The sequence below is a fragment of the Coturnix japonica genome, chromosome 19 (assembly GCF_054131305.1).
Source record: "Coturnix japonica strain WE chromosome 19, WE-NBRP24, whole genome shotgun sequence".
Lineage (NCBI taxonomy): Eukaryota > Metazoa > Chordata > Aves > Galliformes > Phasianidae > Coturnix > Coturnix japonica.
In genome coordinates, this window is record NC_140681.1 from 2,741,735 (window position 1) to 2,765,286 (window position 23,552).

The 23,552-nt window shown below is 52.2% G+C and overlaps 1 protein-coding gene across 1 annotated transcript; it reads right to left on the reverse strand.

Annotated features, from left to right (window-relative positions):
- Nucleotides 1-9,381: 9,381 nt before the first annotated feature.
- On the reverse strand, nt 9,382-22,883 carry LOC146757785 (microtubule-associated protein 1 light chain 3 alpha). The gene is made up of 4 exons (XM_085520122.1): nt 22,724-22,883; nt 15,311-15,366; nt 11,036-11,142; nt 9,382-10,593 (listed from the first exon to the last, which is right to left on the reverse strand). The coding sequence occupies exons 1-4, from the start codon at nt 22,761-22,763 to the stop codon at nt 10,431-10,433; spliced, it is 366 nt and encodes a 121-aa protein (XP_085376248.1). The 5' UTR covers nt 22,764-22,883; the 3' UTR covers nt 9,382-10,430.
- Nucleotides 22,884-23,552: the final 669 nt, after the last annotated feature.

Genomic DNA, 23,552 nt, shown 5'->3' on the forward strand with positions numbered 1-23,552 from the left:
GCATATAATCACAATCATTATTAAGGCTGGGTGTTATTTTCTGCCTTGAGATGAGGCCGAACATATCTTGCCGGAACCCATGTAGGGCCAGTCCTTGTAGAAACACAAGCATATCCACAACCCCACGTTATCAATGGGGGACCTTCCCAGTGCCCTGTGGCCATATTTCGAATGTTAACCATTGGCCGTTCCTTGAGCACTGGGGAGGCCCCAAAATGACGATCCACACGAGTTGTATTTGTATGATCACGATTCAAAAAATTCAGCACAAACAAAGCCTTACATAATCTTTCTTGTGGTGTGTCTCCCGTATTCCTCCTTTTTTGTTTATCAAGAACAGATTTCAGTGTTTGATGAGTACGCTCAATGATAGCTTGTCCAGTGGGAGAATGAGGGATGCCTGTAATATGTCTAACCCCCCATTCTTGAAGGAAAGTTCGAGTGGCCTTAGAGGTATAAGCGGGCCCATTATCTGTTTTTATCGTATGAGGGATTCCCATAGCAGCATAAGCAGATAACCAGTGTTTACGGGTGTCGCGACTGCGTTCACCTGTATGTGCTGTGGCAAATATGTAAGAAGAATGAGTATCTATCGTTACGTGTACGTATTTTAGACGGCCAAATTCAGGAACATGAGTGACATCTGTCTACCAGAGTTGAAGAGGGGCTGTTCCACGCGGATTTGTCCCAGTTTGAGGCAAAGGGACAATTGCCTGGCAGTCTGGGCATGTTAGAATAATGTTACAGGCTTGATCCACTGTCAGTTGGAATTGTTTTTGTAAGGCTCTCCTGTTCTGATGGAAAAATTGATGGGAGAGTCGTGCTTGCTCAAATAATTGAGGAGTAGCAAAAGCGACTGTGGCTTGATCAGCCTTACGGTTGCCCTCAGTTAAAGGACCAGGCAATGTAGTATGCGATCAAATGTGCATAATAAAATAAGGAAGAGTACGGTGAGAAACATAATGCAAGACTCGCTTGAGCTGTACAAACAAAACCGGATTATTAACTTCCTTAAGAAAGGATCCTTCAATCCGCTGAATGATACCTGTAACATACAAAGAATCAGTTATTATATTAAGCTTTTGATCTAAAAAAATTTGGAAAGCTCGAGCTACTGCAGCAAGTTCTACAACTTGAGGTGATCCATCAACAACATGTACATCTGACTGCCATTGTGTAGCAGTCGCACGCCAGAGAACCACTGCTTGGTGTGTCTTGCCAGAGCCATCTGTAAATACAGTAACAGCATTAGGTATTGGAACATGTGAAAGTAAAGTATTAGTAGCAATGGGGATATCAGCCAAATTATGTAGTAACTGATGTTTGGGAGGATGAGTGGACAATTGTCCGGTATAGTCTGCCATAGCAGTCTGAAAACGAAGTGACTGCGCAAGCATCCAATCTAAATCTTTTTTAATAGCAGGTACGTATATGCAATCAGGGTCAAGAGCTGGTAGAATTTGTAGACGATGTCGACCTCGCTGTATTAGCATAGCAAACATTTCCACTTGTGATGTAATAGTTTTTGAAAATGTATGAGGTAAAAATACCCATTCGAGAATAATGAGAGGATCCTTTCTTGAGGTATCCCATTGACATAACAAGCTATATGGCTGATAGAAGTTGGATATTATTATGAGATGTACTGGAAGTGATAAACAAACACGATGGCTATATCGATTTTGCACTGATGTTATTACAGAGTCTAAGCATTGTTGTGTTTCTGGTGTTAATTGTCTTTTAGAAGTTAGATCTGGGTCTCCTTTCAGTAGTTTGAATAAAGGACGCAGCTCTTGAGTAGTAATTCCCAAAAGTGGCCGCAACCAATTGATGGTTCCTAATAACTTTTGCAGATCGTTTAACGTCCATACGTGAGGTACTATTTTGAGGATTTGTGGCTGGATAGTGTGAGATGCAATTTTCCATCCTAAATATTTCCATGGAGAACTAAGTTGCACTTTTTCTTCTGCTATTTGTAAGCCAATAGATTGGACTGCCTCCCAGACGAGCAGTAAAGCGTCCTTTAGACCCTCTTCTTGTTCTGCTGCTATTAAAATATCATCCATGTAATGATAAATAAGGACATGAGGTCTAGCCTTTCGTACTGGTTGTAATGCATTTGCTACAGTCAATTGACATATTGTTGGACTATTAAGCATTCCTTGTGGTAACACTGTCCAATGATACCGCTGAGCAGGGCTTTGTAGGTTGATGGAGGGCACTGAGAAAGCAAATTGTGGTGCATCTTCCGGATAAAGCTGAATGGTAAAAAAACAGTCTTTCAAATCAATGACTGCTATAGGCCAATCCAAAGGTAACATTGAGGGTGAAGGAAGGCCAGGCTGCAACGCTCCCATAGGCTCAATTACTGCATTGACAGCACGCAAGTCCTGTAAAAGTCTCCATTTTCCACTCTTCTTGAGGATAACAAAAACCGGAGTATTCCAAGGGCTGGTAGTAGGCACTATATGACCAGCAGCTAGCTGTTCTTGAACTAACTCATGTAAGTGCAGCAACTTTTCTCTTTTTAAGGGCCACTGATCTACCCAAATAGGTTGTTCTGTTTTCCAAGCTAAGGGTATAGGTTGCTGCCGATCAATGGTCCTCACTGAAAATTTGTCTGCAAAATCATACCCCACTGACTTAAGAGATCACGACCCCACAAAGTACAGGGAATTGGCAAAATGTAAGGAGCAGCGTGAGCAATGCAACCATCAGGCCCTTCAAAAGATAAAATTTGGGCACTTTGTTTTGGCTGCTGTAGGCCCCCAACCCCCACAATAGCAGAATTAGGATCTCTTAGTGGCCACTCAGAGGGCCAATCACTGGACTTAATGATGGTAACATCAGCTCCAGTATCCACTAGTCCTAATAACTGTCTGCCATTTACTAAGCATGGTAATAATGGTTTGTCTTTTGACAGTTGTGTGGTCCATAGCACAACAGGTTTATCTGTGCTCCCAAATCCACCGGTTCGATCTCTAATACCAGGTTTGGTCATAGAATGAAAAGGGACTAATTGTGCTATTTTTTGGCCTTTTGGAATAAAACAGGGGGGTGAGGGTGTCCATGCCATTATCTTAATTTCCCCGGTATGGTCAGCATCTATAACTCCAGGTAAAACAAAAAGTCCCATCCTTGTAACAGAAGAACGTCCTAACAAGAGGGCGCTACGCCCGGCCCCAAGGGGACCCATTACCCCTGTTGGAATGAGAGTCACGGTTCTATCAGTCAGCGTCACTGACTGGGCAGTGGACAAATCCACTCCTGCGCTGCCAATGGTGGCTGGTCTGAGTGAGCTGGCCAGGCAGCGTCTGGCTGAGTCGGGACCGTATTTGCTGTCATAGCGCGCGGTCTCGCGCTCTTCTTGCCGTTTCCCGGCAGATCGCAGGGCTGTGCAGCAACAAGAAGTTTGGGTCGGCAGCCTCTAGCCCAGTGTAGCCCCTTCCTGCACCGTGGACAGGGTCGAGTTGGAACAGCAGAAGCATTTTTATTTGCTCGCTTGGGCTTTTTACAGTCCCGTTGGACATGACCTGGTTCCCCACAATTGTAACACTTCACTTTTTGAGCTGTCCCTGCATCAAGTTGGGCTGCCAATGAATCTGCTAGCAGGGCCATTTTATGACTTTCTGTGCCAACATCTTGACAGGCTTTAATCAAGTCAGTAATTGATGGGTCTGCATTTGCGTTTTCTACTGCTAATTGCTTAAGCAAGACATTTCGGGCAGCTTCATTTTCTACTTGTCTCTCTAATGAATTTTGCAAATGTTCAAGAAATTTAATGTAAGGCTCAGTAGCCTCTTGCCTAATTGAAGTAAATGAAGCATCGGGTGAATTAATATCAGGAACCCGACGGACAGCACGCAACACCAAAGTCTTAACTTGCTCCAGGCATTGCCTGTCCAGCTGTGCCTGTGCCTGAGGTGTTGCCCGGGCCCCCTCCCCCATGAGTTCCTCTAGGCCAATATGATTTAGGTTGTTCAAATTATTCAAGGCCTGGACAGCAGCCTGATCCCGGTATTCAGTCATGAACACGGTGTATTGCATGGGAGAGAGGATCATTCGTAACACACTTTTCCAGTCATGAGGGGTCATAACATAACTATCACCAATTGCAACCAGAAGATTGTATGTAAAGGCTGACTGAACTCCGTATGTTCTCACTGACTTCCTTAGCTCTTTCACTGCCTCATAAGGCAGAGATTCCCAACGGGGGGCGTGATTCGGCTGATACAACACAGGAAAGGCTTGCAACGTGTCAGCATCACCCCTTAATATTGCTTCTTTTCTGCACTGCTCTAAGACATCACAGTACGCTGTAGGGAAATTTGTCGTTCCTGCTCCCTTCAAATTATCATCAGGAGGAAATGCGCCCGATTCGCATTCCGGATATACTGGACCGGGGTCACAACGATCCCCTGGTTTCGATCCGTCCGTGTCTTTAACCACGTTACGCGCCGGCGGCACAGACGCAGCAGCGCACGACGTGGGGGGGGCGGAGGGCGGGGGCGCGGCGGGAGTCGCGGGCGGAGCGAAGGGCGGGGGCGCCGTAGAGGGCGGCAACGCGGCGAATGTCGCGGGAGGAGCGAACGGCGGGAGCGCGAAGGGGGGCGGCCGCGGCCCCTCGTCTCCCCGAATCGGGGAGGGGTCGGAGCCGCCAGTCGGATCCGGGCACGGGCCGCTTCCCGCAGCGAGAGGCAGCGGCGGGGTTGGGACGGAGGGCGGCAGGGAATGGTCGGAATAAATTCTTTCCCGTCGTGATTGCTTAATCCCTTCCATTATCCGGCTCCAAACGGGCAACAGCTTAGCAGCCGTTCTGTCTTTAGCGAGAGAAGCCTCGTAGAGTTTTGAGCCGATTTTGTCCCAAAGTTCTGTATCGAAAGAGAACTCAGTTTTTGGAAATTCAGGGACATTTTTGCTTATCCATTTAAGAAGAGTAGCTAATGCTGAAGTAGACACAGTCTCATCCTGATACAGTAACACTGAACGCAATACTTCGAGATGTACTCGTTGCTCCCTCGTTAGTGAGCTCCCCATAGTTCCCGACTGCTCACCTTCTGTCCTGCAGAACGGTGCGGGTGCGCGCCAAACAGTCTCTCCGAAGTTCAGTCGGGCGACGCTGCCGGACCGGGCTCGCTCAGCCGCGGGTTGATTTGCTCCACGTTGGGCGCCATTTGCAGCGACTCGGCACGGACTCAGATGTGAACGATCCAAATCGTTTATTACAAGTTCTCACATCCCTTATATACCTTCACAAGTTGTTATTTTCTAACTTTCCCATCCGCCCTTACAACTTTCCCAAACACCTTACATGTCAACAAAGCATTCTACAAAACACTTTTCAACTGTCCATGCAGGCACATATCCAATCAGAGCTGTGAGACTCTTCTTCTCCCTGCAGAGGTGTCCTTGGTTCTCATGCTGTTTATCTTGCTCCACAGCTGCTGCTCTGAACAGCTTTTCTTGTATTCCCACAGGCGGCCACCTGGTTTGTGAGGCTGCAGAGCGCTGCCTTTCTCTTCCACAACCACATCCACAGAAGTGGCTGAACCCAGACAAGATCTGTCCATGTCTGTCCTTGGTCTGTGGAGAAATTTCTGCAACACAGTAATTGCTTGACAAAGCTTTTCCTTCAAAGGGTGAGCAGGTTTAGGCTCGGTCTTGTCTCAGAAAGTGCTTCCCAGCCTGCATGGTGATGATTTATGCAGATGAGGGCCAGCACTCTGCTTCAGCCACTCAGCGAGGGCAGAAGAGAAGGGATCCCCTCAGTGCTCTGGGTTGTCCTTTCTATGCATCAATGCCCGGCCCACCAGCCCAGCCCACACCTCTTCTGCTTTCCCCATCGCCCTCAGATCCATCAAGTAAAGCCCGTGCCTTCGGTGCAATGCCACTGACACGTGCCTGCCAGCACTGGGCTTTGCCTACCTCTTCTCGCCTCTTTATATTCTCACGCTCCAGTTTCAGCCTGGTCAGGCACTGCCTGTACTCAGGCACTACTTGCCTGTACTTCCCTGATCCTCAGGGAAGCCCTCCTTAATCACACCACAGGCTGACTGGTGCCCTCACCCTCTCCAACACTCCCCACACCAGACTCAGCCACCGGTCCAGCACTTCGGGCTCCTCTGTGTTGCCCACACACAGCTCTGGGCACATTGCCTTCAGGGACACCAGTCCTCCTCTGTGGCACAGCTGCCCAGGGTGGTGGTGGGGTCAGCATCCCTGGAGGCGTTCATGAATCACAGAGACATGGCACTGAGGGACATGGTCAGTGGGCATGGTGGGGATGGGTTGTTGGTTGGAACAATTGATCTTCGCGGTCATTACCACCTTTTATGATTGTAGGATTCTATGACTGGCACTGGTTGGATCACTGGAGGCTTTTCTCTGGCTTGTTGCTGTTCCAACAGGCCTTGTTGTTCCTTCCTGCCATGCCATGAGAGGCAGTTGGGATGGTGTCATGGAGTGACCCCTAGATGTCAGTCCATGACAGATGGCTGTGGCTGCAGCCAAATTCTTGCTCAGAATGAGAAGCTATGAAGGATTGCAAGATGCTGCAAACACTTCCCATGGTTTCTTGAGTGTCTTTGTGAAGGGAAGCCTTCCAGGATGCTTTGGGAGTGCTTTCCTCAGTTTCCCTTCTCCAGGTTTTCCCACTTGGAACTTTCATCTGGCATTGGGAGCTCTCACTGCCTGGCTCTTTGCCGTGGCTCAGGTGCACTGGCTGTGCTGGGTTCCAGGCACTTCCCACCTTTCTGCAGCACGTTCATTACAACCTTCCTTGATAGCAGCACCATTTCCTGCTCAGGGCTAGAAAGGGCCATCTCCAAAGGCTCTGCCCTTTTTGCTCTTCCAAGCAATCTTTGTCTGATCCTCATGGAAGCCCTCCTTAGGGTGCTGACAGGCTGATCCAATGCCCTTACCCTCTTTATCACTTCCTGCGCCAGAGACTCAGCTGCCTCCTGAAGACTCTGGGCTTCTCTGTGTTGTTTAGACATAGCTCTGAACTCAAGATCTCCAGGGAAGCGTGGCCTCATTGTGGCAGCCTCAGTATGGATCTCCCAGGGTGCTTCAAGCCTTCCCTGCTGAAATGAGATTGGAGCAACTCATCAGGCAACTTCATTGCACATCCTGTGCTCTTCAGGTCTCCTGGAAGGTTATGCTGAACTTTCAGCATTCTGAGTTAGCCAAACTGGAGACTATTCCCACTCTTGCCCTTCTCCCACTGGTTCATGATGCCCGAGTGCTGGGGAGGCAGCTGGGAGCAAGGAGTCAGCTTGGCCCTGTCTGGGTGGGAAGCAGCTGCCCCAGTGTTGGGGAGTGGAGAGTGGAGCAGCTCCCACACCATTGGAGACCTGCAGATTTTGGAAGGCCACGTGGGTAGCTCCCTCAACAGTCCTGGGGAGCTTCCTGCCCTTTTTTGCCCACGGCTCGTGCCAAATGTCATTCAGAGGTTTCTGTGTTCACCACTTGCTCCTTGGTCATACACAAACCCATGGTTTCTTGCTACTCACTTCAACCCATCTCCAGCTGCTACTCACTTCAAGCCACCTCCAGTTTGGTGGGGCTTGCCACTGGTTTTTATAGCGTCTGCTCACCCCCATGCCAGTTGTACAAGCTGGAGGTCTCGTGATCATGCCAAGAGGGTCTGTCCAGCACAAATAGTTACAATCTTTCGGTTTTCTCTCTCCGTGTCTGCTGAACTGTTTGCACCTGTAAAGGTCTTCTGCTAGTCGGAGCAAGAATGTCTTTATTTTCTCACAATAATATACACACTGGGAGGGACCTGGACAAATGAATTCAGGGAGCTTGGAAAGTGTATAGAAAGGGATTGTAATGAAAGAAAGGAATTGGGAAGAACAGCAGCAGCTGCACTAGAGCAGGACCTGAAAGGTACCAGGATGAGATTTGCCCCCATTGGACTGAATGCAACGTGCACACAGCAGGGTAAAGGTGTTTGTTTTCTGATAGATACAGGTGCATCCCTGTACTGCGTCAAGAATTACTACCCATAGATTATTTTGGTAACGGTAGTTGAAGCTGGTGGTCAACAAGGAAAAGCTTAGCAATTAAATAAAAAAGGGAGCTAAGGGTAAAGCAATGGGAGTGACTACAGCTGTAAATAACCCTTTGTGGGTAGTCAGAAGAGATCTGATCTGGTGGTTTGTTCTGTTTGTGAGCAGGTGTTCACCTGGGCTCTGCATCACACACTGGCCATGCAGATGTGGAGTACGAGTGGAAAAAGCCCTGCAGACCCCAACAAGAATAAAAACAGGAGAGAATCTGTGATGGGAGAGAAAGGCAAAGTGCACTTGGAAGCAGGGGACGCCCTGCTGGCACTGCCTGGCACATCCACTGCTGTCATCTTCCTTCTCTCTCCTTTGGGTGGTTGGCCATCCCATAGTTGTCAATAAGTAATAATACATTAGCTTATACATTTCCACTTCCCACTTATGGAATTGTCTATAATAAATCCCTGTATGAGTGTGTATGTATTGACTCAAAAAATTATGGCCTTACATGTAACTCTTATGTTCAGTCTGTTATCGGTCAAGGCTTTGATTGAGTGATGATGATTATGTTATTAACATAATTGGTGCTGTTATTTTATAGTGTGGGAGTTGTTTGCTAATAAACAACAACAAAAAAAAAAAGGGTGGAAAGTTGTAAGGGAGGATGGAAAGCTGAAAAAGGAAAGCTGTGAATGTATATCAGTTTTGTAAGAAACAAGGACCCAGCTGCACTGAGTGCCAGAAGGAAGCTCAGACTCTTTGATAGACCTTATCACTGCGAAACCCTGGTAGACCTGAGAGTGAGACTAAGAGCAAGCAGCGTCTGTTTGTGTCTAAGGGTAGACAGGAGGTTCTTTTGATATGCATTGTCCCTTACACCAGGTCCTTCTCCGGACAGAAGGTGCCCTGCAGGCACAGAGCATGAATGGAGCTGTCAGTAACTCGGGCAAAGTGTTCTCTGCTAGGAAGCGCAAAGGGAGGGAAACAATGAAGCGAAACAATGACATTTCCAGTCCCTGCCTTTGCCTGGAGAACAGTTTTGACCGAACGCTCAGGGAGGTTTCCAGCACTGCTCAGGGCTTCATTAATGGCAGCGAGTCTGTACAAATCCCTCTAACTCCAAAGCTTTTTTTCTCCAATGAGGCAACTCGGTCACAACTCACCCAACAGTGTCACAGGCAGGTTAGGGATAATCGCGCTGCTGCCCAGTGCTCCAGCCCATAATCCATGTTCCCACCTTTGGTTTAGTCCCCTGCTGTACCTTGGAGGAAGCAGCTGAGCAATGTGCCAGCAAACACAGCAACGTGCATCACATACACATCACCATCTGAGGGACATGACACAGACAAATGAGATGGAAACAAAACATACCTACAAGACACAACTTGAATGTATATTTATTATATATATATACCTTTGTATAGATTAAACTGGGTGGGATTTTATCATATACATTTTTCTGGTATAATACATGAAAAACTGGAACGGGAACATAGCAAATACAAATTCATACATTCCTTGAGCAAACTCTTTGCCACACTGAGACTGAAAGACTGCATGCAATGGGGGGACAGAGAGAGGGAAATGGTTTTTATTTAACAAAAGAAAGACGATCTGGTACAACTGTCATCGGAGGAGCAGCACTAAATATGGCAACCCTGTATAAATTAAAAGGAAATTCCACTCTGACATCTACTGTGCCTTAAAGTGCAACAAAGCTCGACTGACCGCCCTACAGCACACGGAACAGATCTCCCCTCTCCCATTCCAACCTGTCCCTCAAAAATGAAACCAAACAAAAAAACACAAACAAACCAATAAAACAAATCTAAAGGATACACGTTATCCACAGTCACATGGAGACGCCTACATCTACTCAGTAGCACCAAGAATCTGATATGGGTGTAATTAAAATCAATTAAAACTCAGGAGCAATGATTACATTTGTTGTTTTTGCAGACTTTCTGCCCTTTATTAGTGCCTGGAAGGAGGAGGCAGCTCTCCTTGTGCTGAAAGTGAAGGTGACAGTGTCCTGTCCTCTCTCCAGCAGCAGCCGAACTGTTTTGGCAGCAGGCTTGGAACACACACACACACACACAGCACAGCGAGAGCAGCGGGAGGTTACGCCAAGGGGATGGGATGGGAAGCCGAGGCCCAATATGTGTGCCGGGGTGCCTGTATGTATATACACACACACACGTGCGTGGATGGAGCGGGGCTAATCTACACAGAAGTGAAGGGTTGTGCGAGTCCAACACACGCCATGAGCCTCTTTGGTGAGAGGGTGATGGGAAGAAGAAGGAGGGAGAGACGGGGGGTCAGCACAGTCCCCCTCTCGAGAGCCTCCGGTTGTTGTCTCCCAGGGCTGGGAGCACATGTGCCACAGTTAATCTGTCTCCACGTGCCACCTCTCGGCAGGCCTCAGTAGCCAAAGGTCTCCTGGGAAGCGTAGACCATGTAGAGGAAGCCATCCTCATCCTTCTCCTGCTCGTAGATCTCTGAGATGGGAGTAGACACACTCACCATGCTGTGCTGGTTCACCAGCAGGAAGAAAGCCTGGGTGGGATTCAGCTGCAAGCGGCGCCTGTGGGAACAAGGGCAGGAGGTCTGGGTCAGCCCACTGCGAGAGCAAGTCCTGCCTCCCCCCACGACACTGCTCACAAAGGGCCAGGCTGGCATCAGGATGTGCTGCTGGTGAGCCACACTGAGCTGCTGGGGGCTCCTGGCCTTCTGAGCTGGGAGGACTCAGCAAAATCCCTTTCCCCAAGCACTGCTGCAAAAGCAGAGGGCCTTCCTCCTTCACATGAGCTGAAGGAAACAGGAAGGAGACTGGAGTCCCCCTCAGGAGTATCCTGAGAGAGAGCGAACGGCCCTTCACCAAGTGCCATGTGATCCTCACACAAACAATTGGCAAAACTTGCTGTGGTTTCCTTGTCCTCCATCCCCTCCCTCAGCAGCTGCCTCTGCCTCATCCTCACCCCACCGCTGTGTGTTCACAGCACATCAGTCAGGGTCACCCAACTCACCGGATTATTTTGACCAATTCACTCATGTTGACGTGGTCCGGGACAAGGAACTTGGTCTTGTCCAGCACTGGCAGCTGTTTTTCCCCTTTATAGCGTTCAATAATGACCTGGGAAGAGAGCAAAGAGGGTTATCCACAATTTACAGTGCCCCAACCCCTGGCCTCAAGGCCATATACAGACCAAACTGACACTGATGGAAGAGCTGAGGTGAGGCCCCACCTTGCTTCTCTCTGGCAGAACAGCAAGAAGAGCAACAAGCAGTGACCAGAGTGTTGGCTGCAGCCCCCCTTCAGCAGAGCCACCTGCCCACCTGAACCAGACCATGGACAGCATCCAAGATAAGTGTCTAAAGCATCAGTTGCTCCAGCTGAATGTGAACAGTAAGGCTGGCCCTCGTGCTCTGATGCCTCCCTTAACATGTGGGAGATCTGTAACAGCTACACAGTGTATTTCATTACCACGTTCAGACTTACAAAATCTGAGCTAAGGACTTAACTTCTTATGTGGTGGAAGGGGCCAGAGGGAGAGAGGAAGGAGCTGGCCCAGCCTGACCATTCCTGACCAGCCTCTGCACAGCAGGAGATGTTTTCCTTCCCTTTTACGCCATGAAGCTGCACTTCAGCATCACTCTGCCTGTTTAGGAAAAGCTGTAGATATTCCCATAGTTCTTAAACAGCTGCAAACCACCCAAGGCATTCCTTGAGGAAGGAGAGCTGGGTTTTGCCAGTCTCGTTCCACACATTAACAGCCAGACACCAGCTCCACAGCTCATCAGGAACCCATGGCCACTTCAGCACAGCACCACGAGGGAACAGCCCGGCCTGCCCTCCCCACCATCAATAAAGTTCTCACCACTCCTACCTTCTGAAAAGACAAAACAAGGATTTCTATCCACCTTCCTCATCTATTGTCATTAATGAACGTCTTCCCCGACAGCTACAACTGCTATTTCTGAGCCAACCTGGAAGTGTGCTGTTTGTTTACTAAGAAATTACTAAGCATTTATAGTAATTAATGATCTTAAAAAGCTCAATGCATTCCCCTCAGAGGGACGTTTTGACTCCCACATCTCTCCAGTACCCAGCCATTTTCTCCATAGAATGACACCTGTACACTAATCCATTCGCTGCGCTCTCCAAGCTGAGACTGAGCATTATTTTCCACTTATGGCAATTCCCATAAGCTGTTTTCCCAGCTCCTTCACAAAAGAAACAGCCATGAAAGCACAGCTGCCTGTGGCAGTGGAGGAGCAGAGAGCACAGGGCCCAGGAGATGGCTCTGCAGGGCCAGAAGGAAGATGCACACTCAGGAAGCACCACTCCATTCACCTCTCTCAACCACCTGATGATGCTCACCAGCCTCTGCCACCAGCAGAACACATCTCCTGCTGCCTGGGTGTAAACAAAAGCAGTAAGCACCCCCAGGGCCTCTGCAGACACCTGTCAGAAGGGTGCTGGAGGAACACACAGATCTCTGCCCACTGCAGAAAGCCTCGTGCCCATCCCACGGCCCTTCCTGTTCTCTCTGCAGCAAAGACTGCCCTGGTAAAGAAGGCAGCCCTGGCCAGCACTTTGAGCAGTGAGGGGAGCAGATCCCAGCCAGCCAGGTAGCCACTGGTGGGCCTTCATCACCATGAACAGCAGCCCTGCACCTGAAGCACGCAGTGCTGCATGCCCTGTGCTGAGCTGATGGGGAGCGGTGGGGCCAATGGCCTCTGCACCACCTACAGGTGTAGGAGCTCCTCCCTTTGCTGACATAACAGGACGCTGTGTGAGCACAGAGCTCACTGAGAGGCTGCCCAGCACCACGCAGTACAATAGCTGGGCTGAGCCACACAGAGCCTGCACACACACACCAGACTGTCTTTAACTGTAAACTAAGTTAGAGCTGAGCAATGTGGAGAGTGAGTATGGGGAAGCACCCAGAGGATGGAGACAGCTATGGGGAACAGGGGAGATGTAAGGAGAAGAGCTGAGCGTAACTCCCAGGCTCTGTCTTCATCAAAGCCAAACGAGACACAGGTGCTGGGATGCTGCAGTACCACCAGCGAGCTGGAACATCTGCCAAGTGCCCCACACTGTGCGCTTATCTCACAGCCCACCAGCATGGGCCAAGCTTCATCTCAGGCAGTTCCCAGACAAGGGAGAGGTGTAAAGCACTTTGGAGGAACTCTGTACCTCAGCACCCTCTGAAACTCACACAAGGGAACCCAGGAGCCCAAGAAACAGGACAACCATCCCATCGCATCCGAGCCCCCTAATGTATTCTCACACCAGCCACATCCCCTCTTTCTCACCAGAGCAGAACATGAAAAAAACAGGCACTGCTCCTTCAGCCCCTTTTGCCATATGGGGCCTTGCTGAATGAACAACTTTCTGCACCATGATGCCACTTACCATCCTGCCAACTTCCCTTCCCCTCTGCAGGAGGGAGGGCAAACTCAATCTGCCCCATCCTGCTCTACTTATTTGAGTCTTACTTTCACAGATGAACACTTTGGCTACAGGGAGATGAAGAGCCTGGAGGGACTGGGTGCTCACAACTGCCACCTGCAGGGATGCAGCTCTGCCCACTGGGAAACACAGAGGCAACACCCAGAGCTTCAGGTTTTAACCACAGTTTGCACCAAGGGTGACAGTGACACAACAGCTGCTCACACAGTGTTCTGCTGTAGGGAGGGCCCTGTGCAGCCGCACTGAGGCTCACTTCTCACTGACCTCTAAGAGGAACAGAGGGAGGCATCTCTAATTACCATCCAGCTCCATCCCACAAACAACTGCCTCTCAATTAACCCAAGAATGGGCTGAGGAGGATGGCCCAGCTGCTAAAGCAACAGCTGCCTTGTGCCTTGAGCAGACACAGGGTCTGTCATGTAGAACAGCTCCAGGAGTTTCTATTTCCAGAACACGAGCTGCTATTTGGGTAACCCGGTTAAGGGAACAGGTGGCCAGTGGACATGAAGTTCTTATCTAGCTAAGGAGGGAAATGTATGATCAAATGCTAATATTACATCCCTGAGGCCTTGGGCGTGGATACAAAGCACCTCCCTTCTGGGTCCTCTTCCAAGCTGCCGCCTCAGATGGGGGGTTTTTCAGCAGTGACACTCACCAGTGTGGGGGGAACCCTCTGTGAGCTGGGCACAGGTGGGAGGGCCAAGGGCAGAGCCTGGGGAGACCAGGCCCATGGGCAGCACTTGCAGACACAAGCCTTGTGGGGCCAAGGCTGAAGAGGGGGAAGGGTCTTGTTAGAGAGTGGGAACAGACATGACAGCCTGACAGAGGCAAGGCAGCTGCAGCTCCACATCTCCAGGTCCAACCACCAGTGAGACTCAGGAGGCACACACACAGATGTGTGTTTAGAACACATATCATGAAGGACATGCCTATCTGCATGACCAGTGACACAGATCAGTGCTCACACGGACAGGGACATCACCAACAGCCTCCTCTGTCCTGCCCAGAAGGGTGGAGGTCCTTCAGTAGGACCACATACAGTAACACTCAGTCTCAGAGGGGCTCATTTTGCCGCCTGCCTGCCCTGGACAACGATGGTCCCTGGAACAGCCCTGGCAGGAGCCCAGAGCAGCTCATCCCTTTCTCTGAGGATGCAGTTTAGGTTTCCATCCACCACCTTCCTGAGGTGAGATATTACTTTGGGTCCCTGCCTGACGTCTCTCTGTGCTCCTCTGTGGGTATGAAGATGTTTTTTTACCACATAACCTTACAGATATTTCTTCACATGAACCAAACAGACCCCAAGCCTTTGCTAGTGCACCCTGTGCAGCAGTACTGCCCATGAGCCACCAGGTCTCACTTAGCTTTAGCTTTAGGGTTTTGAGTAATGTCAGCTCCCAATGCTACCCAGCACAGGTTGGGTGAAACAGCATCGATCCCCTGTGACTCTAGATTCTTCAAGGCTCACAAGAGCTGGCTTTAAACCCTCAAAGGGCTCAGCCTCAATGGGCTCCAGAAAGAGACTGCTGAAGTTGACAGGCTGGACAGGCATAAGCTTGGTCTGTCCTCTAGTGGGCAGATGATTTCTAAAGTACCTGCTGCAGGCTGTGCTTGGAGCTCCCAGTGAGGAGGCAGCCCTGAAGCGCAGCCTGTGGACACTGCTGCCAGCAGGAAGGTGTGACTGCAGCCATCTCCACCGGGGCCATCTGCCCCATCAGCCCAGTGCTGCGGGGCACACACTGCCATGCACAGGCAGCCCTCTCACACAGGTGGGGTGATTTTAACAGATATAATTATGAAAAGAGCAAGAATTGGCACTTACCGGGATTTTGTTTGGATGCTGCTCTCGGATCTGCTGTACTTCTTTACAACGATCCGCTGTAAGGAAAAAAGCAAAGCAAGGAAGTTAGAAGTAGCAGACTGAGCCCTGTGAGTGGACATGGCAGAAGGAATCCAAATGCTTCCCCGGACCATTCCTACACACCTTGCAGCAGGCGCTGTCAGCCACATCTCAGCTGCAGTGAGCAGCCCTTTGGAGTTTCCCACCAGCCCCCAGAGCAGCTAAGTGCCACCCTGCCCAGTAAAACACATGGAAATGGAGTGACTCACATTAGATATAAGGATTATAAAGCCATATTCCTAAATCCACATGAGCAGTGCTCACACCCAGCAGAGCTGGGCAGCAGCAGCTTTAGGGTCTCAGCTCTGATCGGGTTCCCCTTGCCTCCCAGCTGCTCCCCCAGGGGAGCCCCCAACCAGGGCTGGGTTCTGCCCATTTCCTCTGTCTGCACCACCTGGCAGCGTGCCTTTGTCCTAAAGAGATGTGCCTTGCCAAGAAGAAATCCTGCACTATCATCGACCTGCAGCTGCAAAAGCTCTTAGCCTGAGAGAATGCATCTCTTGGCCTGAGAGACCCATTGTGGAGCCAGGGATAAAAACTAAGCAAGGAGAGTGATGTTTTCTGCAACCATTCTGAGACATTCTAACTCATTTTCCTCCAGAGTCCACACCCTGTGACAGTGCTCATTCCTCTGTGCACATCCCTCTGAGTTTCTCTCCTGCACGAAGCAGGTGGTGCTCACCCACAGTCCCCATCCTGCCTGGGAGGTGGGTGTGGGTCCTCAGGAAGGCACCCACCATGCCACACAGGAATGGCTGTAACACCATCTTTCATTTAACCTGTATGTGATCTAATTATGTAAAATAAAGTAAATTAAGCAGCACTTCTGACTCTGGCAGGGACTGAAGCAGGAGAGGATGGAACTGTTGTATGCAGGGGCTGAGTAATGATGAATGAGCTGCCCACACCCACGGGGAAAGCCCCATCCCAGCTCCTGGTGTGGGCCCCAGGCTGCCCCCACACCACGATGGGAGAACTCAGCACAGCAGTAAGGCAAAACCAGCACCTTTTATTGGCTACTCCCAAAATAGTCCCTGCTGTGGCCCACTGAAAGGCAGGAGTTATTTTTGTAGCTGTGCACATGACAGGAGAACTGCCTCTCTCTCCTCTGACTGCAGTTTCAGCTGTCGAGTACCATCAGCAATGCTGCAAACCATACGAAACACAGGAATCTCCACAGTTTGCTTGAGGCAGGTCCTTCCCAAGTTGTTCTCCCAAAGGTCTGGGTGAACAGCATCTCCCACAGCAATATGAGACGAGGTCATTATGCCAGCTAAGGAGAACAGTGAAAGATGTTATGGCTTTCCAAGCACTGACCTCTACCAGCAGTGCCCATGGGACACTGCTCTGCCCTGCAGACACTGCACAGACACAGGCGAGAGGACAGCACAACAGCTCCACTGACCACAGACACGGGTGGGGGAACACAAGGAGAACACAGGGCAAATCCTGCAAGAGTGTGGTTGTGTAAGGGGTGGCATTTGGGGGTTCAGGCACTGGTGCTGCCCCAAGGCAGTGGCCAGACACCAGGCTCAGCCTTGCTGGCTGTGACCACAGACACCTGCAGTAAGAACACACCGCCTGGACACATTGTCAAGGTGAACAGCTCCTGACCCAAGCCAGAGCTGCACGTGGAGGGCAGAGCAAAGCATGGACTCAGCCCCAGCCCCACCTCTGGCAGTGACCCACACAGCTCAGTGCACATGAACAGGGCACGTGCAGGTGTCCTTGCCCCCTGCAGCCATGGGGTTCTTGCTGCATGCCCTGCAGCCCACATAGGGCTGATGTCTGCGGTCAGCCCTGGGACAGAGCGCTGTTATTGTGATCCTGTTTGAGAGATCTCCAGCATGAATGAATCCACACTGAATGGTGTGAAATCAGGATGCATCTGGGATGAGCTGGTGATGGCTGAAGGGGTGGGCACATTGCACAGCTCATTTCAGATGAAGGTCAATAAACATTTACGTAATGCACCGCCCTGAGGACTCTACCTACCAGGAAATCCACCCGTGTTTACGTGCAGGGCTCACACAGCAGCTGCCCTGCCCATCCCTGCACAGTGCTGCACAGCTTATTCCTGGCTGGGGCAATGCAGGAGCAGCAGCAGCCTCCCATGTCCAGAAAGCAGGACAAAGCCTGGAGGCCAGCGCTGCCCTGGGAGCACATCTGAGACAGCGGTGTCACAGCAACTGGAAGTGTACGCTCAAGTCAAGACACTGATCACTGGTCACACAGCACAGTGTCCCCCGACTCCAGGTCATGCAGGGTGTATATCAGACCCCCACTGCTCAGACAGTGCTACTTCTGCTGGCACCTTCAGGTCATCCACAACACTAGTGAGCATCACAATGTGCCCAGCAAAACATGGAGACTCAGAAAACAAAATCACATCACCGTAGGGGATGCCAAGCAATGAGACATGGCTGCAGCCAGACAAGTGGAGCTAGGTCTGGGCAGGAGGATGGAGAATGATGAACTGAATAGTGCTTGGGCTTCAGCCCCTCAGCCACCTCTCTTCACCTACAGCCCAGAGGAAAGGGATGCACCTGAAGCTGGCAGCCCACAGCTGGGGCAGTCGTACTCTTCACTGGGCAGATGGCCAGGTCCAGAGAGCGGTGGTGAGGTGGAATGGAGTTCCAGTCAACAGTGGCATTCCCCAGGGGTTGGTATTGGGACCAGCCCTGTTTAATGCTTTTATTGATGACCTGGACAAGGGGATTGAATGCTGAGGGAATGGGACTGTTAAGTCTGGAGAGGAGGAGGCTCAAGGGGAGATCTCACCACCCTCTATACCCCCTGACAGGAGACAGAGCCTCAGCCTGTGCTCCCAGCTGATCAGTGACAGGATCTGAGGGAACAGCCTTAAGCTGCACCAGCAGAGGTTCAGGTTGGATGTTAGGAAAACTTTCTTTTCTGGAAGAGTGAAGATGCAGCAGCACAGGCTGCTCAGGGTGGTGGCAGAGTAACCATCCCTGGAGGTGTTAAAGAACCATGGAGATGTGGCACTGAGGGATGTGGTCAGTGGGCATGGTGGGATGGGCCAGCAGTTGGACTGGATGGTCTTTACCAACCTTAATGATTCTATGATCCTGTACCCAGGAAGTATCAGCCCAGATGCTCCAGAAAGGATGGATGTGGTACAATCAGACGGGGAAAGACATCACCAACTTGTTAAATCCAACCAGATGTTTTCACATCAGTTGAAGGTAATCAAACAAAGGCTGTTGTTTCTCACTGAGTTTCAGGGCAGCCCCGCTACAAAAAGGCATAAGGGAGCCAGCAGCTCTGCTTGCAGGGAACAGGGGCTGTGTGAAAGGCAGAAGCAACTGAGAAGGAGAAAGCAGATGTTGAGAGCTTTCCCCTCAACATTCAGAAAAACATTTTCCACGTGCTGTTTGGACTGTGTACACCGTGTTCACGTTAAGTGTTCCAGATAAAGGGCTGCTTTTCGCTCACTGTTTAACCACAGTTTCACTAGTCCTGGAAAAAGAACAAGCAGTTCTTGTGTGAGGAGCAGGCTGTCCTCGGCCAGGGCTTCCCCTGCCTCCTGTTTGACCTTCTCTTCCATCTTCACAAATGTACAATTACAAATCCCTGGGGCAGCAGGAACACGCTCCTATTTCTCAGAATTGCTGAGGACACTTCAAATTGCTCAAGCAAGCAACTGGCATTTTGGACAGAACTACGTCTGAATGCAGAACACACACATGCACGGACAAAGAGATGGCGGGGCTGGTCACTGGAGCACGTGAGAGCAGGGAGCTGTGCAGGAACGAGAGCCAGGCAGGAGCTCCTTCCTTTCTCCTTGCAGCCTGTTCCCAACCCACTTTCTGAAGACAAGAGGCATCAGACAGCTCCACAAGGACAGCACACACAGCAGGCGACACGAACAGCTGATACACGGGACACTGCTGTGTGAATGCCAGGGCTGCTGGTCATACCTTCAGCAGCACCTCTGCCCTGCTGCTTCAGTGGACGGTTCATGTTTTTTGTAGCAAAAACAAGACTAAATAATCAACAAAATACATGCAGGCTGTATTGCTCTATTTTGTATTACTGCTGCCTCCTGGTCAGAAGCTTTTGTTTAAAAACAAATAAAGATCAGCATTTGTGGTCTGTATACCTCGCTGGCATTTGTCCTCAGCATTTGTTTACCTTTTCCAACAGCATTTTCCTAAGTGCTGTTAGTCAGCCCCACATTAAGTCACGTCACACAGTGCCCTTGGCAAGTAACACAAGCAGACAGAGACAGCCAGGCACCAAAGAGCAGCAGCAAACCCCACCATGGGGCTCTCAGCTCTTGCAGCACCACTGCATGAACATTCATAGCACAGCGTGCAGACAAGCCAACCCAGCTAGCAGCCCCAGCTCCAGGCCAGCTGACCATGAAGCATAACAGTTATGACAAGCACAGGATGATGTGGGACAGTTTGTCCACTGGTGGTCTTTCCATTGGTACAAGCATGGCCAGCTCACACCTGGTGAGTTACAGAGTCACTGAATGGTTTGGGTTGAAAGGGACCTCAAAGATCATGTCGTTCCAGCCCCCTTGCCATGGGCAGGGCTGCCAACCATTTGATAAGGTTGCCCAGGGCCCCATCCATGGCTGTAGGCACCTCCAGGAACAGAAAACCCCCAGCTCTGAGCAGCAGTGCCAGGGCTGCACTGCCCTCTCAGTGAAAATCTTCCCCTTGACATCTAATCTGAATCTTCCCTCTAGTTTAAAGCTGTTTCCCCTCGTTCTATCACCATCTACATGTCTAAAAAGTTGATTTTCCTCCTGTTTATAATCTCCCTTTCAACATTCCAAGGCTGCAATGAGGTCTCCCCGCAGCTTTCCCTCCTTCAGGCAGAACACTCCCAGCTCCCTCAGCCAGACTCCATAGCAGAGATGCTCCAGCCCTCTGAGCACCTTTGTGTCCTCCTCTGGACCTCCTGCAGCAGCTCCACGTCCTTCCTGTGCCAGCAGCCCCAGGGCTGGATGCAAAACCAAGGTGGGGTCTCACAGGAGCTGATCACAGGGGGACAATCCCCTTCCTCACCCTGCTGCCACCTGGTGAAGGCCACTCTTCAGTTCTATGTGCTGCTCTTACCGACTGCTGCCTTTTCCACATGAGAAGTGCACTGCCAGAACTGAAGGCACAGAAAACTGCACCTGGGATGGGAGCATCCAGCCCAAAGATGCACCTTTCACAGGAAGCAGCGCAGGGTCAGCAGGTTGCACACATGGCTGCAGCCAGGACAGCCTGCTCCTCTGACACAGAGCACAGCTTCACTCTGGGAATTGGTCTGGACTCCTACCATGGATCTGACTAAGCAGAACGCAGCTCCCTCAGCATTCACAGGCAGGTTTGCACGTGGCAGCTGAGGGGCTCCATCAGATCTCACCCCCAGCCCAAAGATACAGCCACAGCCACAGCGGGGAGCACAACCCCAGCAGAGCCCCCTCTGATGTGCATCAGACACCAGGGGGACGCCGCATGCCCCAGCGTTGGACTTAAGTCCTCAACAGCATCACACTGAGCTCCATAAAATGTATTCAGAACAGACCTGAGACAAAGCAGATGGGCAAACAGAAGAAACCCCATAGAAAAACAAACCTCAACACTACAAGAAGGGGGAAAATGGGCACAAAGCACAGCAGAGCGTCAGCACGGGGCAGCGGGCCAAGGCCTCACCGAGCCACGTGCCGTGACACCGGAGCCTTGGGCGGCTCTTGTAAACAGCCACACTCTGACTCTGCCTGTTCTGTTCTTTTGGAGCCGTTCCACTTCTCTCCAGCTCTGCGGCCTTACAAACAGCGCCGTTCTGAGGGTGCAGTGTCACTGGAAATATTTTCCATCGTCCGTCTCCAGCGGCACTGTCAACAATCGCTTCCTGCTCCCGTTGTGCAACGAGCTGAAGACGAAAACAAGCGCTGTTTACTTTCTCCAGCGGAGCGATCCCAGCCCCGACCCAAAGCAGCCGAGCGGGCGCCGGGCCGCCTCCTCTTCCTCCTCGTCCCGCTGAGCTCTGCACATCAGCCGGGAGCCAAAGGGCACAGGACGGCGCAGACACCCGCGGTCACACAGCACCCGACTCCGTCTCCCCCCCTTTCCCTCCTGCGCTATTTCAGTCCCGCTCTCCTTCGGTCACTCCGAGCCTCGACTTTTGTTTTCCTCCAGCCTGAGCAACGTGCAAAGGCAAAGCCGGCTCCTCCCGCCCGCGATGCCGGCTGCCACGGCGGAGCAGCGGGCAGAGATACGGGCGGCACTCGGGATTCTGCTGCTTTTAATAGAAAACTCCAGCCAAGCGCCGTGTGGCCGCGGGGTTCGGCCGGCAAAGGTCAGGGGGAGCAGCAGCTGCCGCTCTGCCGGGCAAGGCACGACGCGGCGCCCCGTGCGGTAACACTGACCCGTACGGTAACATCGCCCCGTGCGGTAACACTGCCCCGTACGGTAACACTGCCCGTACGGTAACACTGCCCCGTACGGTAACACTGCCCCGTACGGTAACACTGCCCCGTACGGTAACACTGCCCCGTACGGTAACACTGACCCGTACGGTAACACTGACCCGTACGGTAACACTGCCCCGTACGGTAACACTGCCCGTACGGTAACACTGCCCCGTACGGTAACATTGCCCCGTACGGTAACACCGACCCGTACGGTCACATCGCCCCGTACGGTCACATCGCCCCGTACGGTCACATCGCCCACCGCCCACATTCAGCACAACGATGTTTCCACGCGAGCGCGGAACCCGCCGGGCCCGGCAGCACAGGGTGCGGAGCGCGGGGTCCTCGGCACAGCGACCCCCAGCCGGGCGGGGGCACCGGGCGGTGCGCGAAGGTTCGGCCGCCCACCCGCAGCCGAAGGGGCTCAGCCCGCCGCCACAGCGGGGCGAAGGGGTCGCGGCTCCGGGCGGTGCCACAATAAGAAACGGGGGGTGGGGGGGGACCGCCGCGCTACGCGGGTGCGTTCGGGCTGCGGGAGGAGGACAAGGAGCCCGAGGGCCGCCGGTACAACCCGGTACAGCCCCGTACAGCCCGATACAGCCCGGCACAGCCCCGTACAGCCCGGTATAGCCCGGTACAGCCCCGTACAGCCCGGCACAGCCCGGTACAGCCCCGTACAGCCCGGCACAGCCCGGTACAGCCCCGTACAGCCCGGCACAGCCCGGTACAGCCCGGTACAGCCCCGTACAGCCCGGCACAGCCCGGTACAGCCCCGTACAGCCCGGTATAGCCCGGCCGGAGGGCACCGCCCGCCCCGCGGCACCGCGCGGCCCCATCCTCGCCCCCCGATCGCTGCGCACGCAGCTCCCGCGCACATCGCCCCGCCGTCCGCTCACCGAAGGTGCGGCGCTGCTTGAAGGGCCGTTCCGAGGGCATGGCGGTGGTGTTGGCGGCGGCGGCGGCGGCCGGGCCGGGTCGCAGGTGCCGGCGGCGGCTCCGTGTGGCGGCTGCGGCGGAGCGGGCGGTGACGTCACCGGGGCGGGCGGAGGGCCGTGACGTGTCACGTGACGTGTCCGTGGGGCGGTGCCGCCCGGTGCGATGAGCGCCGAGTCATCGATCCCGTTTTCAATCGCGGCCTTTCGGGCCCCGCTCACACCCCAAGAGCCGCTTTCCCCTCCCGCAGCACATCGCTGAGCGCTGCTCCGTGCGCACCTGAGCCGCTCCCCCAGCCCGGGCTGCCCAGGGCCGGGGCCGCACCGCCTGCGGGTGTAGGATTCCCTCCGCTCATCCGACCTGAATCTTCCCTGTTCTAGTTAAAGCCGCCCCCGTCCCCCGCTCTGCCCATGTACTCAGTCCCCGTCCCCTCCTCTTACTGCCCCGCACGCCCCGGAGCAGCCCGTCTCCCCCCGCTGCACACACAGCCCGCATACCTTGCAGAGCAAATCACGGCTACAAATAGAGCGGGCTATTTCTAGAGCCGTGAACGAATCAAACCCAGCTGCAAACGGTGACGGTGTTTTGCAGAGAGCCACACTGCATGTCCCCGTGAAGGCACGCTGCAATGAGCGCTGTGCTCCAAAACAACCCCCCATGGTGGGCAGACATTGAGTACATCCCTGCTTCAAAGGGACAGAAAGGCTCCCACTGCATCTTTTAAAAGTGCTCTGATGATCAAAAGGGTCCTGGCCATCCAAAAATGCAGAAGGGAAAGAAGTTGCGGTACTG

Bases quoted from the DNA above. Each gene is read 5' to 3' on its own strand.
- LOC146757785 (XM_085520122.1), bottom strand. From the start codon at position 22,763: ATGCCCTCGGAACGGCCCTTCAAGCAGCGCCGCACCTTCG. The intron at 15,367-22,723 runs GTGAGCGGACGG...TTTTCCTTACAG, and splicing joins CAAGCAGCGCCGCACCTTCG to CGGATCGTTGTAAAGAAGTA. The intron at 10,594-11,035 runs GTGAGTTGGGTG...TTGTTCCCACAG, and splicing joins GAATTGGTCAAAATAATCCG to GCGCCGCTTGCAGCTGAATC.